This window comes from Embiotoca jacksoni, unplaced genomic scaffold (genome assembly GCF_022577435.1).
Source record: "Embiotoca jacksoni isolate LCO1_2020_lvr unplaced genomic scaffold, fEmbJac1.0.p SCAF_47, whole genome shotgun sequence".
In the NCBI taxonomy this organism is placed as follows: domain Eukaryota; kingdom Metazoa; phylum Chordata; class Actinopteri; family Embiotocidae; genus Embiotoca; species Embiotoca jacksoni.
In genome coordinates, this window is record NW_027185400.1 from 72,453 (window position 1) to 93,176 (window position 20,724).

The window sequence follows — 20,724 nt, forward strand, 5'->3', positions numbered from 1 at the left end:
ATCATCTCTTTTTGTAGTTTATAAATGAATATGATATTAATGTGTAGGTTTCACATCATAGCATAGTACTGCATGAAATAGCTTTGCAGCTGCACAAAGAGCGTACTATAAAGGAAACAACTGTCTTTCACAAAAATAGAGCAACACATTGAGCTCATAAAGGGTTGCACATCCCAAGCCTGACCCAGTGCATGTAGTTTTACTGAAAGCACTTTTATTTACGCAAACTGTATTTATTTAATCATGAAAAGCTGTATTCTGTGAGATTTCATGTAATTTGTAAATTGTTTGTTACAAATGTCTCAATGATCAGAATACAAAATCTAAAGCACATAATAAACGTATCTATTAAACATCTTAATGCTCACGTGTCTTCATCACTCCCATCTCCTCCCTTGGATTCAACCTGGATTTGGCTGATCTTTTTGTAAATGTCCTCTGTCTCTTCCTGGCACCAAATTCAAAATCTGACTCCCTCTTTTCTTCTGTTTTCTAAAGCTTTTCCAGTGGTTGTGTTTGGGGGGGGGAGGGGAAGCTTTTTGGGCATCTATTCCAAATTCACTGTTGCTTGGGGGTTGGTTCAAGTAGCCTTGCAGGCGCCACTGTTTTCAATCATCGTCAAGCCTGACCACGACCTTCCTCTGGACATTTCTGGATTTTCTTAATTTCTTCCTTTGAATAGTTTATGAAAGTTATAATATTTCCTACTTCATTCTTTTGAACTCAATATCATCAAACTTGTGTTATGTGTCATGCCATCAACATAATCTGTCAGTTAGTATCTTTACATTCCCACTAGTCTGTGTGTTGACGTAGAATATAACCTGGTTATTCACATCCCAGTATGATTCTTAGATTATCCAGGTTACTGTCCATATGTGCCTCTAAATCATAGACAGTCTGCACTAAGCAGCATGTTTTATTAATATGTTACTTTCACTTATGACTGTCATGACCATGTTTTATAATACAATATTTACTTTAATAGCATTTTCTTTCGGGCATACACAAGTGGAGACGATGTCAGTGTGAAAGTTTGCAGCAGGAAGGTTTGGACAGGATTTAGACAAACACTGTTTACTCTCTGCATTCACAAGATGGCATGCAAATAGCAGAACTATAGAGGTGTGTCACATGCTAAATATATCTGAAACAGACACAAAACAACAGTTTGTTTACTGCTGCGCTGGTGTTACATAACTTAGAGCGAAAGAAAGGCTACTTTCCTGCTTTGCCATCGCAGGTCCAGCACTTGTTGGGGTTTTATAGAAGGTCGTTTTGACAACTGTCATCCCAGGGTCAAACATCTGAAGTGATAAGCTGCTTGTATTAAAACACCTGGATTTGCTGCTTTGTGGCATGAATGGCATAATGTTGATCTTAGAATAGCCTCATTGTTTGTCATTACAGCATTTCTTTTGTTACACCTACCAACTCAGTGAATACATGACTCAAGTTGTACATACTTTAGTGTCTGCATGGAACAGAACTCACCTGGTTATTTACATGTGATTTAGTGAGAGCATATGAACCACAAACTCGGAGTGCGTGTCTGTGTGGATGTATTTGTAAAATCTGAGTCGGGACAATTCATTTATTTATATTAAGTGTTTGTTTTAGATTAGTTTAACAATTCAGCAGAAACTGTGACAAGATTCTAGGCAACACTTATGATAGTAATTCAGAAAAAAGCAACACTGCTGACAATTTCCTCATCTTAAATGTTTGAAACCAGTGTGTTGTCTGAAGACAAGATAAAGATGGTTCTGGGAATATTTTCTCCCGTTTTGTTGACCTTGTTTTTGATCCTGTCCCTTTGTGTTCTTGACTTAGCTTGGTCTATGTTCTGTCTGACTGGGGTGTTTTGTCAGGGTTGCCTGTATTTATTTGCATTAGAATTTGGCAATGATACCATATTGAACATTGCTTTATAGATTTACACATCCCTGTTGTTCTAATTTAATAATTCAAACAAATTGTAACTATAATTTACCAAACAGAATCAGTTTTTCAGGGATGAGAAAGGTCCTTCCCTTTTAAAAGGGACTTAAAAAGGATCAAATTGTATTTGTAAAAAGTGGCTAAATTGGAAGTAAAATAAGTGCAGTTTTTTTCTCTTTGCAAAGATTGTACAAACAAAGTTAACAGCAGAAGTTTGGGAACAGGTGTATTTAAAGTCACAGATTGAATGCATGCATCTTGTATCATAGAGATCCGGATACACTGTAGCAAATGTCTCACTGATCTCTGCTGGTTGAAAATCAGCCTTGCCGATCACAGCCAGAATCACAGCTGGGTGTGGTGACATTTCCCCTTTGTTGTGCTCACAAAAACACCTGTCAGAGATTCAGGTGAATTGGACACACTCTGATTTGTACCTGCTGCAAAAACAAAAGATCACAGTGAGAGGGACAGACATTTTTACTGTATTGATGTTCCTGTTTTTTCAAAACATTGAAATGTATTTCATAAGGGATATTTATAGCATTTATTAGGCCAGTGTTTGTTTGTAATTAGTTTACCCAACGCATTGTTTTCTTGACTTTTTCAGCATTTTTAAAAACGTTTTTCCTTACTTTGCTCTCCTGTTTTGGAAACATGTTTACATATCCGTTTTACTAATTGATGTGCATTTTCATCATGGGGAGGGGGAAAAAAAGCACAAACTTATTCAACAAGAAATCTGATTATATTTAATAGATTCCAACTTTAAATACAAGAAGCAGTTCTATCCCTAAATGCATTGTAGCTGTGACTGTTGGTTAATCTACAGAGAAAGTGTTCATTTCCCACTTGTTCACACACCCTCTTTCTGCGCTCTGACTGTAGGAGTCGCCACAAGCCTACCCACAAGGTAACGCTTCATGATGAGCCTATAACTCATCATGAATTCATGCATGACTTATGCAATACTTCATCCATTCATATTCCATTCAATTAACTTTATTCAGGACCTCGTGCTTTAACAACTCATTCATTAAAGCATGAAGTAAGGTGAGTGTATTAACATTAATTAAGATTTATTAAGCATGGTCATTATATGTTATTTGCAAAAACTTGGATCCCTTGACCAAATTCAACCGACTAAAGCAGAGCCCTAGAAGTGAATAAAGTACAGATATCGAACTCGAAAATGACTTAGTTAATGTTAAAGTCACCAATTACAGAATTACTTGAGTAAGTTTTAAAGTAGGCTACTTGATCATTACTGTAGGCTACTTAGTATAAGTATTGAAAGTATTTTTTGTTTTTGTTTTTGTTCAATGTACTCGAGTATTGAAAGTAAAAGTAAATGCTTTCATTAAAAAAACAGTCAAAGTTTTGAGAAATGTGAAGTTAATTCTTATCGTATCAAAAGTAAAAAGACATGCTATGCAGTAAATGGTCCTTGTCTGTTTTACTCTTACGATGTTTTAGATTGTATTTACTGTTGTTATTTAGGTTGTTGTTATTTTAGCTACTTCATGTAGTTTAATCTACAGTAATGAATCATATTCCATAAATTCATCATATGTTTGTATTGTTTTCTGTTCTGTAAGTGCCACATATCTAAAAACAAAATTCAAGAAGTTCAGAAAAACAATGCATTTCACAGCAAATGCAAGTAGGGTTTTAAAACAGGATATTTATCTTAAAATGTCGGATAATATTCTCAACGTTTGAGGGAAAATCGAATCCTTTAGTTTCTCAGAAAAACTCAAAAGCACCAAATTTGGAGGTACATGGTTTTCACTGCACGGGTATGAAAAACTGTAATCTTAAAAGTAACTGGTGACTAAAATGGAGACAAATGGAGTGGAGAAAAAGTTTTAGTACAGTTTAAGTATCCCAAATCTAATTATCCTCGTAACTAACTCACTTTTAGGTGTGTTTCTATAACTACCTCACAGACATTTGTTAGACCAGTGAAACAAAGTGTTACCCAAAAAAGAAATAGATTTGATCAGTTATTCCTTTCAAAGGTTTCCCACATCCAGTTGACCTTGTATTGAATTATTTCCACTGAAAGATTTAACTGCCAACTATCAATGCCAGTAGGGGTGAGATGGAATGAAAACATTGCTTTAGACGTCATTTACTTTTACAATTGCTCCCTGGTATGAAGCCATCTAATGGTCCAACCCTGTATTATAAACAGCAATCCTTTGTCTGACGCCACGTTAAACAATGAAAGTGATGCACGCATACTGACTGAAACAAACCTAACCAGCAGGTGCGACGACATACAACATGGTAAACATGATTCATTAAGTAAGGGATATTTAATCAAAGGCGGATCATTTGTCTTTGGACAATAGGCTTTTCTTGTTATTTGTTAATGTATATGTAAGTAAGTCCATCCTGTACTTTATTGTTTGATACTTTATGTTAATTATTTTAGGTGATCTTGTTATTTTAACCACTCCCTGGTTAATTCTAATTGACAATTAGGTTCCGTGTCATTTTAGTCTGACAAATCAGACAACCTATTCAATTTAATAGTGAAGCAACAAATTGTTTCCAGGCTGTTCTGTACATAAGGATGAATGGCTGCTGTGATGTTGTGGGTCTCGCTGTCTCTTGCAATTGTTGTCCTTTACAATGGCGAGCACATACACAATTCCTCCATCAAAAAATATTACCTGATGATAAAAGCACAAGTTTTCCCTAAATTTCCCAAACAATCAAGGGGAACTGACTTGACTTTAGAGTGTAAGAACCAGTTGTACTTGCCTGAAGACCAATTGAGACCAAATGCGTACAAGCGGATCCAGTCAGAGTGAGAGTGAACACAAACGAGGTCCACTGCCTCTGGGACACAGCATGTATCTTTTTTTATTACTACTAGTTTGATTTTCCTCATTTGTTCCACTAAGTGAGAGGTATCAGATACACAAACACTCAATAAGATTACTGCACTATTTTAGTATTCCAGTGCAGCAGGACACAGATGGCAATACATTTGCAGCCTTTGATTTAGAAAGCACTGTGCCAAAGGTCATTTTACTATTCCAAAATAATGTTTATGCTGGCTTTAATTTTGTTTTTGTGCACATGAATGTTGAAATACCACAAACGTTTTCTCTGGAAACTGCGGCTTCCTCATACTTTCCAAAGACATGCATCTTAAGTTCAGTGGTGACTAAACTGGCCATCGGTTTGAATGCGAAGATGGTTGTCTGTCTCTGTGTGGCTAAAAAGGTTAACACATTAATCAAGCAATTGTAATGTCCAGGGTTAAGTCTCATGCTTTCTCTACTATTTCTTCTAAATGCAAAAATTACACACAATACTTGAAACTTCACTGACAATCAGATCAGTGCTGCTGGATAATTGCAGCTCCTGCTTTTTAAAGCCACTGTATGATACTGCGATTTAACTCAAACAATCGATTGCATGTGAGGAAAGAATTAATTCAGACAGGTAAAACAAAACAAAACAAAACAAAAGTCATCTTACAAAGGAAACCAGTTCTTTTCATTCAAAAGTCTCTGATTGTTACCTTTCTATTGAGAAAAGGTGTGTCTCATACATTCCGTAAGCTTTGTTCATGAATCCAAGAGAACACTAATCATTGGTCTGTGCATTGCATTTGTGTTCTAAATTAAAGATGTTTGTATCACACTCTCATGCTACATAACAACCATACTAAATGCCATGCTCAATATGCTTTGGGGAAAAATAGACCCTGAAGTTAGAATAGGAGGTATGTGCCCAAGAACGTCACGCCAAAGATTACTCTGCCTCCGGCTCCAGCTACGATTAGAAACCATTGTGGTACGTCGCTGCACATATGTGGTGACTCGGCTGAGTTTGACCTTAAAAAAAAACATAACTTAAGGTATCAAAATGTGCTCTCAGTGCTAGTCTGCAGTGTAGGTTATTACTCAAATAAGTTAGTCTCAAATAAAGACAGACATATTGACTGACCAAGAAGATAAAAAAAAAAAAAAAAAAAAAAAACTAAAAACTGCCATACACGTGAGTTTAAAATCTCTTCCACAAATCAAAAATTCCAATGATAGCACTCATCTTCAAGTAGAGTTTCCTCCACTCAGTTGAAGCCTTTGTGATGGAGTTAAACCAGTTTCTGTTTCTTTATTTACCTACCTGATCAAACTGAAGCCTCCATTATGTGCCCTTTCCTGTATCACCTCTGAACATGGTTAATTTTTTCGTCACATTGTGTATATGCTTTGGTTAGGTGAGTTACAATTTCACCTCTCTTGCTACAGTATACACCAATTTCAAATAAGCATATTCAAATATTTTTTTTTATTAAAGTTTACATTAATTGTAATGACATATGTTTTTCACCCCTACAGCTCCTATAATAATTAGTAGGTCTGAATCCAGAACTTTATTGTTGTGAGGCGAAAGTGCTAACTACACTTCTGCTAACTACACTTGTGCTAACTACACTTGTGCCGTCCCACTGAAAAAGCAATATTTGAATAATGTGTTGGATTCTCATGTTATGAATACTGTTAATGACAATAATAAATAAGTATGGCATAACATTTCTCTGATGTAGCAGACGTGCAGGACTTCTTATTATCCAGGTTTGGGTCACACCAGGACCATATAACAAGTCTTATATAAAAGTGTGTGAAAAACAGAAATGGAAAAAACAACCTGAATAAATCAAGATAACATCTGCAGTGTGTCTTCACACAACTTGATAACTGGTTGGTGTAAATCTATTTTGACCGCAGATGGCTCTCATGGAATGTGGTTAACAAATGATTCCTGTTAAAGCACACAGAGGAGCTGTGTTTTGTTTAAACCTGCGTCACAGGACCACACCAGTGCCGCAAATCCATGATGCATTGACGTGGCCTTCACCTGACGGGGTTAGCTTGTTCCAATGAATACATTTTTAATCACGAAAGCATTGGAAAGCAATACTGGAAAAAACAAAGCTTTGAATACAGACTGACATATTTTCTGCTGAGGTGATATTAATATATCTCACATCTGCTTTGTCAAGATAGTAGCACAATCACACCTCAAGAATGAAGATACTCAGTCATCCAGGTCCTGGTCTCTCTAAATGTTATCTAAAAGCAACTGGACTTGTTTGAGGTTTTTCATCAGCCACTTACAATGACTTATATGACCTATGATGACTCACATGATAGCTCAGTAGGTAAACAACACACAAGTAACCCCAAAGACTCTCAAGGTGTTAACAACCTAACAATAAGTTGAAAACAGGGTTTAAAAATGGTGACTCAGATAGCGAAAGAGAGGGAGAATGTCAGCTGAAATAGTCATCAAATGGCAACTTTATACCAATCCTCTGCATCTGGTGAACCAAATGTGACTGTCAGTTTGCACCAGACATGTCCAATAAAACAGGTGTTGGAGAGGATTATTCTGGATATGTAAAATCCTTATGAAGCTAGTTGGCCATAAAATATTGCCGTATTTTCTCCCATTGAATATTGTAAAAACATTTAGCATGAACTAAGGCTGGCGCAATATCAGATTTTCACGACACGATTATCCTGGCCAAAAGATTTCACAATAGAATATTATCGTGATATCTACTTAAATTTCCAGCTTAAAACTTGCAGTTTTTTGCATTTCAATAGACAAAGATCAATGGCAATGACTAAAAAACATGAGCACAAGATGTGAAGGTGGTATATAGCCTATAACTATGTCAATTTGTTTCATTTCAAATGGCAAGGTAGATGACTGTACATTAATTAAAATTTTACTGGCACCATTGGATCATTGATTACAATACACCCTGTCATGCTGATTCTTTGCCAGATATAGGGTGAGTGACAACCAACACAATACTGCTACGCTCTATTTTGGAGTGTAAACCTTATAGATACTGGTGGTGGACTGCTCATGATATAAACGTACAAACAGACTTTCAAAATAGTTAGCATGGTGTCCATGATTTCCAAAAAGAATCTCAAATTTGTATTTGTCAGACCACAAAACAGTTTTCTACTTTGCCTCATTCCATCTTAAATAAGCAAGGGCCCAGAGAAGGCGTCAGTGTCTGTGGATCATGTTTACATCTGGTTTCTTCTTTAAGTTTTAAACTGTATTTGTGGATGCAGCGATTACCTGTGTTCTTAGATAAGAGTTTTCAGAAGTGTTTCTGATCTCATGCAGTAATTCCACTATAGAATTGGGTCTGTTTTAAATGCGGTGCTGCCTCAGAGCCAGAAGATCATGGTCATATTGGTGTTTGGCCTTTTCTCTTGTGAACTGATTTCTCCAGATTCTCTGAATTTTTTAATCATTAGGTACCGTAGATGATGAAATCTTCTTTGCAATTTTACATTGAGGAACATCATTCTTAAGTTGTAGCACTATTTTCCCACACAGTCTTTCGCAGAGTATTGAACGCCTTCCAATCTTCACTTCTGAGAGACTCTACGTCTCTGGGATGCTCTTTTTTATAACCAATCATGTCACTGATCTGTCGCCAGTTAACCTGAAAAATGTTCCACAAGGTTTTTTCTTTTTAGCACGACAAAAGTTTTCCAGTCTTTTGTTGAGCCTGTTCCAACCTTTTTGCAATGTTTTGTTGTTATCAAATTCAAAATGAGCATACATTTTTCATAAAACAATAAACATTTTCAGTTTCAACATTTGATGTGGTCATTGGTCTATTTTCTATTAAATATGGGTTTACAGGATTTTCAAATCATTACATTCAGTTTTAATTTACATTGTATACATGAATCAGGATCATCAGTGCTGTTTGATTGGCAGGCGATGAAGTACAATGCAAAAAACCCATACATCTAGCCAAAGACGTTAGGACAAACTGAAACCTTCAGGAACATCTTGCAATAAAACACCTGGCTACACTGTCAGTGCATATTTATCAGAAAGTTCTCCTCTCCTTTCCTTTGATTTCCTTTCCTTGTCAACTGGTTGGGGACACTTGAGAGTGAACTACTAAGAAATCAGACAGAACAGCAAAAAGATATTCGAATGAACTTGCATGACAAACAACTAGGTAAGATATACAGATCACTGGCTTTGTATAAAGTAGAGGTAGGAAATACTTAATTGAACATAATTCTTAAAAAGAGTCACAATACAGCAGTCACGCATGCACATGGAATTGAAGTGTCCTTTTGGAATAATATATTGCACTTGTTAAATTTATAACTGTATTTTCTACTGACATTTAGTCTGGATGTAAAAAGAGAAATTCCCCAGTTGTTCTAAATAATTATTTTGGACTGAATCGTTTTGGTCTCATGAATTTGCGGTTGCTCCAAAAATATGAGGATCATTTTTGCAAGTCCAAAAAACTTTGTTTAAATGTTCTGTTTAATATTTTTACAAATTTCAGATGACTCCAAACATCATTCTGGAGAAATCTGCAGTCCTGTTCTTGCATTTCTTCCTGTTCCGTTTGACGTCACTTGAACTCTATTTATTTTTGGTTAATTCCTCCAGCAACTGGTTCCTCAGGACAAAGGAAAGGAAGTAGGCCATGGGACTGATTTAAGAAATTGACAGACAGGTCATGTAATTTAGCATTGTTCATCACTAAAGGCCACAAACTTTTCAGACACACCTCTGAGACACGTCACTAGCCTTTCTTCTATTTGAATATTTAAAGCCCACAACAGATGTCAGAACAGGTGAAAGGTTTGCTGAATCACAGGTGTGGGTTGGATTCATTTAAAACATTGATATATTTTAAAAACATCCACACCGGATTAAAAAGAGGGAATTAATACCTTTTTTAGCTCCTATTGTTTTTTTTACTTTGGGTAAGTACAATTATGCATTTTACAAATCATAAGACTATACATATTGTATCCATTACATTTTCTTAGCATTTAGCTATTTATCATACATGTATATTACATTGATAAGCTCTGTCCTAATATAAAAAAAAATCATGCATTACAAATACATTATGAAGTTAAATCATCAGAAGTGCAAAAAGCCTTTTGCAACATGTTGATAATCTTGCTTCTGTGTATTCTATTTTCTAAAATACTTTTCAGATTTTTATTTTTGTAACATATGTGATATAGCACCTGCATGTGCTTGGCATGCTTTTCTTTTCCCTGGCATGATAAATACATTGTGGAAACACACTAGCATCCTATTGTTAAATTCAGAAAACATTAAATTATAAACAGCATAAGAATATAAAAGAAAATGGTGATTCATCAGGGTCTGGTTGTAACGCTCCTGTTGTGGTAGGAATTTAGCAATTTCCGAAAAGGACATTCCAGCCAGGTTGATGGCTGTGAACAGATTGTTGAGTGTACTTAAAGAGCAGTCTCATGTGTAGCTTGTTGGGAATGACAGCTGCACAGCTGTTTGCATTCTATCATCTCTAATTTGGGTAATATCCAACAGAAAACTGGAGTTCAAATTAAACAAATATTTTTCAGTGATATGTAATGAAACAGCATTGAATAAACAAAATTACAACATACATGCTTTTCCTTAGATAAGAAAATATATAAAACATGCATATGTGTATGGGCCAACCTCTGAGATTGAGAGAAGTGTCGAATGACACCGTTGTAGAACAATGGGGATTTCACTTCTACTGCTGAATGCATCACTGACAGTATTCACAAAATTAGACAACAGTGTGTCCTATAATTCAGGAGAAATAGTTTGGAAAATCTTCTCTTCATTCTCTTTTCATGATTGTGTAGATTTAAATTTGACTATAGTGTATAACTTACTGTTCCACCAATTCCAGTTGTATGTCCAATAGAGAGTAACATTATAACGAAAGTACTGACAGTTGCAAATCTAAAAGAAAGCATTAACTCTGCTCCTGTGATCTTGCAGAATTAAAGGAAGACAGGATGGAAGTTGGATTGATGATATCAATTTTACTAGTGCTATCAGGTGAGCTGAACGATATTCACGATTGACTGTATTGTATGCTAAATTTGAAATACATTAGAGAACTGAATTTACATAGATCATTCTTTAATAATTTATTAATTGTCTATTTGTTTAAATTTTTGTTTCCTTGATACTTGTCAATACAAAATTAGTACTTATGCGACCAGTAATAATGTTGACTACTTTGGTTACAACCATAGGTACTCCCACAATGCAGACGACAACACCGACCACTACAGCAACTACAATCCCCACAACAACACCCACCACAATACCGACTACAAACCCCAATAAAACACCTACAACAACACAGATGACACCGCCGACTACAACGCCGACCACAACACCTACTACAACCCCCAAAACAACACCTACAACAACACCGACCACAACACCTACTACAACCCCCATAACAACACCTACAACAACACCTACAACACCGACCAAAACACCTACGACAAACCCCACGACAACAACACCAACTACAACACCTACAACAACGCCGACAACAACACTGACTACAACCCCCACCACAACACCTACGACAACACCGACAACAACACCAACTACAACACCTACAATAACGCCAACAATAACGCCGACTACAACACTGACCACAACAACTACTACGATCCCCACTACAACACCTACAACAACACCAACTACAACGCTGACAACAACACCAACTGCACCACCTAAAACAACACCGACAACAACGCCGATTACAACACCTACAACAACCCCCACCACAACCCCCATGGCAACACCCACAGCAACACCAACTACAACATCGACCACAATACCTACTACAACTCCCACGACAACACCTGCAACAACACCGACCACAACACCGATCACAACACCTACGACAACCCTTAAAACAACGCCGACAACAACGCCGATTACAACACCGACCACAACACCTACAACAACCCCCACCACAACACCTGCTACAACCCCCACGACAACACCTGCAACAACACCGACCACAACACCTACAACAACACCGACGACAACACCTGCTACAACACCCACGACAACACCTACAACAACACCAACTACAACACCGACCACAACACCAACAACAACCCCCACGACAACACCTACAACAACCCCCACCACAACACCTACGACAACACCAACGACAACAACACCTACTACAACCCCCACGACAACACCTACAACAACCCCCACCACAACACCTACTACAACCCCCACGACAACACCAACAACAACCCCCACGACAACACCAACAACAACCCCCACGACAACACCCACAACAACCCCCACCACAACACCTATGACAACACCAACAACACCGAGCACAACACCTGCAACTCCCACGACAACACCTACAACACCAACTACAACTCTGACAACAACACCTACAACAACCCCCACGACAACACCTACAACAACCCCCACCACAACACCAACGACAATGCCGACAACAACACCAACTACAACACCTACAACAAAGCCAACAACAACGCCGACTACAACTCCGACCACAACACCTACTACAACTCCTACGACAACACCGACAACAATACCAACAACAACACCAACAACAACACCAACGACAACGCCGACAACAACACCTACAACAACGCCGACTACAACACCGACCACAACCCCCACCACAACACCTACAACAACACCAACTACAACACCGACCACAACACCTACAACAACCCCCACGACAACACCTACAACAACACCGACCACAACACCAACTACAACCCCCACCACAACACCAACTACAACCCCCACGACAACACCTACAACAACGCTGACTACAACTCCGACAACAACACCTACTACGACTCCCACGACAACACCTACAACAACACCGACCACAACACCAACTACAACCCCCACAACAACACCTACAACAACACCAACTACAACTCCGACCACAACACCTACAACAACCCCCACGACAACACCTACAACAACCCCCACCACAACACCAACGACAACACCGACAACAACACCTACAACAACGCCAACAACAACGCCGACTACAACTCCGACCACAACACCTACTACAACACCTACTACAACACCGACAACAACACCGACAACAACACCGACAACAACACCAACTACAACACCTACAACAACGCCGACTACAACACCGACCACAACACCGACCACAACCCCCACGACAACACCTACAACAACCCCCACCACAACACCTTCTACAACCCCCACGACAACACCTACAACAACGCCGACTACAACTCCCACGACAACACCTACAACAACACCGACCACAACACCTACTACAACCCCCACCACAACACCTACGACAACACCAACGACAACACCAACAACAACACCTATAACAACGCCGACAACAACGATGACTACAACACAGACCACAACACCGACAACAACCCCCACGACAACACCTACAACAACGCCGACCACAACACCTGCTACAAACCCCACGACGATGCCGACAACAACACCAAAGACAACACCAACGACAACACCGACAACAACACCGACAACAACACCGACCACAACACCTACAACAACACAAACGACAACCCCCACGACAACACCTGCAACAACGCCAACTACAACACCGACTCCAACACCTACAACTCCCACGACAACACCTACAACAACACCGACCACAACACCAACACCGACCACAACACCTACAACAACACCAACGACAACGCCGACAACAACACCTACAACAACCCCCACCACAACACCTACTACAACACCAACTACAACTCCGACCACAACACCTACTACAACTCCCACGACAACACCTACAACAACACCGACCACAACACCAACTACAACCCCCACAACAACACCTACAACAACGCCGATTACGACACCAACCACAACACCTGCAACAATCCCCACCACAACACCTACTACAACCCCCACTACAACACCTACAACAACGCCAACTACAACACCGACCACAACACCTACTACAACCCCCATGACAACACCTACAACAACGCCAACTACAACACCGACCACAACACCTACTACAACTCCCACTACAACACCTACAACAACACCGACCACAACACCTACTACAACCCCCACGACAACACCTACAACAACGCTGACTACAACTCCGACCACAACACCTACTACAACTCCCACGACAACACCTACAACAACACCGACCACAACACCAACTACAACCCCCACGACAACACCTACAACAACGCCAACTACAACACCGACCACAACACCTGCAACTCCCACGACAACATCTACAACAACACCAACTACAACTCCGACCACAACACCTACAACAACCCCCACGACAACACCTACAACAACCCCCACCACAACACCAACGACAACACCGACAACAACACCTACAACAACGCCAACAACAACGCCGACTACAACTCCGACCACAACACCTACTACAACACCTACTACAACACCGACAACAACACCGACAACAACACCGACAACAACACCAACTACAACACCTACAACAACGCCGACTACAACACCGACCACAACACCTACCACAACAACACCTACAACAACCCCCACCACAACACCTTCTACAACCCCCACGACAACACCTACAACAACGCCGACTACAACTCCCACGACAACACCTACAACAACACCGACCACAACACCTACTACAACCCCCACCACAACCCCCACCACAACACCAACGACAACACCAACAACAACACCTATAACAACGCCGACAACAACGATGACTACAACACCGACCACAACACCGACAACAACCCCCACGACAACACCTACAACAACGCCGACAACAACGCCGACCACAACACCTGCTACAAACCCCACGACGATGCCGACAACAACACCAACGACAACACCAACGACAACACCGACAACAACACCAACTACAACACCGACCACAACACCTACAACAACACAAACGACAACCCCCACGACAACACCTGCAACAACGCCAACTACAACACCGACTCCAACACCTACAACTCCCACGACAACACCTACAACAACACCGACCACAACACCAACACCGACCACAACACCTACAACAACACCAACGACAACGCCGACAACAACACCTACAACAACCCCCACCACAACACCTACTACAACACCAACTACAACTCCGACCACAACACCTACTACAACTCCCACGACAACACCTACAACAACACCGACCACAACACCGACTACAACCCCCACAACAACACCTACAACAACGCCGATTACGACACCGACCACAACACCTGCAACAATCCCCACCACAACACCTACTACAACCCCCACTACAACACCTACAACAACGCCAACTACAACACCGACCACAACACCTACTACAACCCCCACTACAACACCTACAACAACGCCAACTACAACACCGACCACAACACCTACTACAACCCCCATGACAACACCTACAACAACGCCAACTACAACACCGACCACAACACCTACTACAACTCCCACTACAACACCTACAACAACACCGACCACAACACCTACTACAACACCTACGACAACAACACCAACGAGAACGCCGACAACAACACCAACTACAACACCTACAACAACGCTGACTACGACACCGACCACAACACCTACGACAACCCCCACGACAACACCTACAACAACCCCCACCACAACACCTACGACAACACCAACGACAACGCCGACAACAACACCAACTACAACACCTACAACAACGCCGACAACAACACCGACCACAACACCTACGACAACCCCCACGACAACACCTACAACAACGCCGACGACAAAACCTTCTACAACCCCCACGACAACACCTAAAACAACACCAACTACAACACCGACCACAACACCTACAACAACCCCCACGACAACACCTACAACAACCCCCACCACAACACCTACGACAACACCAATGACAACAACACCAACTACAACACCCACAACAACGCCGACTACAACTCTGACCACAACACCAACTACAACACCCACCAGAACAGCTACAACAGCCCCCACGACAACACCTACAACAACCCCCACCACAACACCTACAACAACACCAACGACAACACCTACAACAACGCCAACAACAACGCCGACTACAACTCCGACCACAACACCAACTACAACACCTACGACAACACCAACGACAACGCCGACAACAACACCTACAACAACCCCCACCACAACACCTACAACAACACCAACAACAACAACACCAACTACAACACCTACAACAACGCCGACAACAACGCCGACTACAACACCGACCACAACACCTTCTACAACTCCAACGACAACACCTACAACAACCCCCACCACAACACCTACTGCAACCCCCACGACAACACCGACAACAACGCCGACTACAACTCCAACCACAACACCTACAACTCCCACGACAACACCTACAACAACACCAACGACAACGCCGACAACAACACAAACTACAACACCTACAACAACGCCGACAACAACGCCAACTACTACACCGACCACAACACCTACAACTCCCACGACAACACCTACAACAACACCGACCACAACACCTACAACAACCCCCACCACAACACCTACGACAACACCAATGACAACACCAACGACAAATCCGACAACAACACCAACTACAACACCTACAACAACGCCAACAACAACGACGACTACAACTCCGACCACAACACCTACTACAACACCGACAACACCAACAACAACACCAACAACAACACCAACGACAACGCCGACAACAACACCAACTACAACAATTACAACAACGCCGACAACAACGCCGACTACAACACCGACCACAACACCTACTACAACCCCAACGACAACACCTACAACAACCCCCACCACAACACCTACAACAACGCCCACCACAACACCTACGACAACACCAATGACAACAACACCAACTACAACACCTACAACAACGCCGACTACAACTCTGACCACAACACCTACTACAACACCTACTACAACAACTACGACAACACCGACAACAACGCCGACTACATCTCCAACCACAACACCTTCTACAACACCTACGACAACACCGACAACAACACCAACGACAACGCCGACAACAACACCAACTACAACACCTACAACAACGCCGACAACGACACCGACCACAACACCTACGACAACCCCCACGACAACACCTACAACAACGCCGACGACAACACCTGCTACAACACCAACGACAAAACCTAAAACAACACCAACTACAACACCCACCACAACAGCTACAACAACCCCCACGACAACACCTACAACAACCCCCACCACAACACCTACAACAACACCAACGACAACACCTACAACAACAACGCCGACTACAACTCCGACCACAACACCTACTCCAACACCTACGACAACACCAACGACAACACCAACGACAACGCCGACAACAACACCTACAACAACCCCCACCACAACACCTACAACAACACCAACAACAACACCTACAACAACGCCGACAACAACGCCGACTACAACACCGAACACAACACCTTCTACAACTCCAACGACAACACCTACAACAACCCCCACCACAACACCTACTGCAACCCCCACGACAACACCGACAACAACAACTCCAACCACAACACCTACTACAACTCCCACGACAACACCAACCACAACACCGACTACAAACCCCACGACAACACCTACAACAACGCCAACTACAACACCGACCACAACACAAACTACAACACCTACAACAACGCCGACAACAACGCCAACTCCTACACCGACCACAACACCTACAACTCCCACGACAACACCTACAACAACACCGACCACAACACCTACAACAACCACCACCACAACACCTACGACAACACCAATGACAACACCAACGACAAAGCCGACAACAACACCAACTACAACACCTACAACAACACCAACGACAACTCCGACCACAACACCTACTACAACACCGACAACACCGACAACAACACCAACGACAACGCCGACAACACCACCAACTACAACAATTACAACAACGCCGACAACAACGCCGACTACAACACCGACCACAACACCTACTACAACCCCAACGACAACACCTACAACAACCCCCACCACAACACCTACAACAACGCCCACCACAACACCTACGACAACACCAATGACAACACCAACGACAACGCCGACAACAACACCAACTACAACAACGCCGACAACAACGCCGACTACAACACCGACCACAACACCTTCTACAACTCCAACGACAACACCTACAACAACCCCCACCACAACACCTACTGCAACCCCCACGACAACACCTACAACAACGCCGACTACAACTCCAACCACAACACCTACTACAACTCCCACGAAAACACCAACCACAACACCGACTACAAACCCCACGACAACACCTACAACAACGCCAACTACAACACCGACCACAACACCTACAACTCCCACGACAACACCTACAACAACACCAACGACAACGCCGACAACAACGCCGACTACAACACCGACCACAACACCTACTACAACCCCCACGACAACACCTACAACAACCCCAACCACAACACCTACTACAACCCCCACGACAACACCTACAACAACGCCGACTACAACTCCGACCACAACACCTACTACAACCCCCTCCACAACACCTACGACAACACCAATGACAATACCAAAGACAACACCTACAACACCGACCACAACACCTACGACAACCCCCACGACAACACCCACAACAACCCCCACCACAACACCTACGACATCACCAACGACAACACCAACGACAACGCCGACAACAACGCCGACAACAACACCAACTACAACACCTACAACAACACCAACTACAACACCGACCACAACACCTACAACAACCCCCACGACAACACCTACAAAAAAACCCACCACAACACCTACGACAACACCAACGACAACAAAACAGACCACAACACCTAATACAACCCCCACGACAACACCTACAACAACCCCCACTACAACACCTACTACAACCCCCACGACAACACCTACAACAACGCCAACTACAACTCCGACCACAACACCTGCTACAACTCCCACGACAACACCTACAACAACACCGACCACAACACCAATTACAACCCCCACGACAACACCTACAACAACGCCAACTACAACACCGACCACAACACCTGCAACTCCCACGACAACACCTACAACAACCCCCACGACAACACCTACAACAACCCCCACCACAACACCAATGACAACACCAACGACAACGCCAACAACAACACCAACTACAACACCTACAACAACGCCAACAACAACGCCGACTACAACTCCGACCACAACACCTACTACAACTCCTACGACAACACCGACAACAATACCAACAACACCACCAACGATAACGCCGACAACAACACCTACAACAACGCCGACAACAACGCCGACCACAACACCTACGACAACCCCCACGACAAGACCTACAACAACGCCGACAACAACACCTGCTACAACACCCACGACAACACCTACAACAACGCCGACTACAACTCCGACCACAACACCTACGACAACACCGACGACAACACCGACAACAGCACCGACAACAGCACCGACAACAACACCAACTACAACACCTACAACAACGCCGACTACAACTCCGACCACAACACCTAACACAACCCCCACGACAACACCTACAACAACGCCGACTACAACTCCCACGACAACACCTACAACAACACCGACCACAACACCTACTATAACCCCCACCACAACACCTACGACAACACCAACGACAACACCTATAACAACGCCGACAACAAAGATGACTACAACACCGACCACAACCCCCACGACAACACCGACAACAACACCAACTACAACACCTACAACAACGCCAACAACAACGCCGACTACAACTCCGACCACAACACCTACTACACCTACGACAACACCGACAACAACACCAATAACAACACCAACGACAACGCCGACAACAACGCTGACTACAACACCGACCACAACACCAACAACAACCCCCACGACAACACCTACAACAATCCCCACCACAACACCTACGACAACACCAACGACAACACCAACGACAACAACACCGACCACAACACCTACTACAACCCCCACGACAACACCTACAACAACCCCCACTACAACACCTACTACAACCCCCACGACAACACCAACAACAACCCCCACGACAACACCCACAACAACCCCCATCACAACACCTATGACAACACCAACAACACCGAGCACAACACCTGCAACTCCCACGACAACACCTACAACACCAACTACAACTCCGACAACAACACCTACAACAACCCCCACCACAATACCAACGACAATGCCGACAACAACACCAACTACAACACCTACAACAAAGCCAACAACAACGCCGACTACAACTCCGACCACAACACCTACTACAACTCCTACGACAACACCGACAACAATACCAACAACAACACCAACGACAACGCCGACAACAACACCAACGACAACGCCGACAACAACACCTACAACAACGCCGACAACAACACCTGCTACAACACCCACGACAACACCTACAACAACACCAACTACAACACCGACCACAACACCTACAACAACCCCCACGACAACACCTACAACAACCCCCACCACAACACCTACAACAACACCAACTACAACACCGACCACAACACCTACGACAACACCTACAACAACACCTACAACAACCCCCACCACAACACCTACTACAACCCCCACGACAACACCTACAACAACGCTGACTACAACTCCGACCACAACACCTACTACAACTCCCACGACAACACCTACAACAACACCGACCACAACACCAACTACAACCCCCACGACAACACATACAACAACGCCAACTACAACACCGACCAC

The 20,724-nt window shown here is 42.7% G+C and overlaps 1 protein-coding gene across 1 annotated transcript in view; it reads left to right on the forward strand.

The window, feature by feature from the left end:
• The first annotated feature begins 11,023 nt into the window (after window positions 1–11,023).
• Window positions 11,024–20,724, forward strand: part of LOC138210551 (uncharacterized protein DDB_G0280315-like) — a 29,720-nt gene continuing 20,019 nt past the window's right edge. The window contains exons 1-3 of the mRNA XM_069169773.1: window positions 11,024–11,051; window positions 11,165–11,539; window positions 13,235–13,426. Coding sequence (XP_069025874.1) covers window positions 11,024–11,051; window positions 11,165–11,539; window positions 13,235–13,426 — 595 coding nt within the window. The remainder of the gene's footprint in view (window positions 11,052–11,164; window positions 11,540–13,234; window positions 13,427–20,724) is intronic.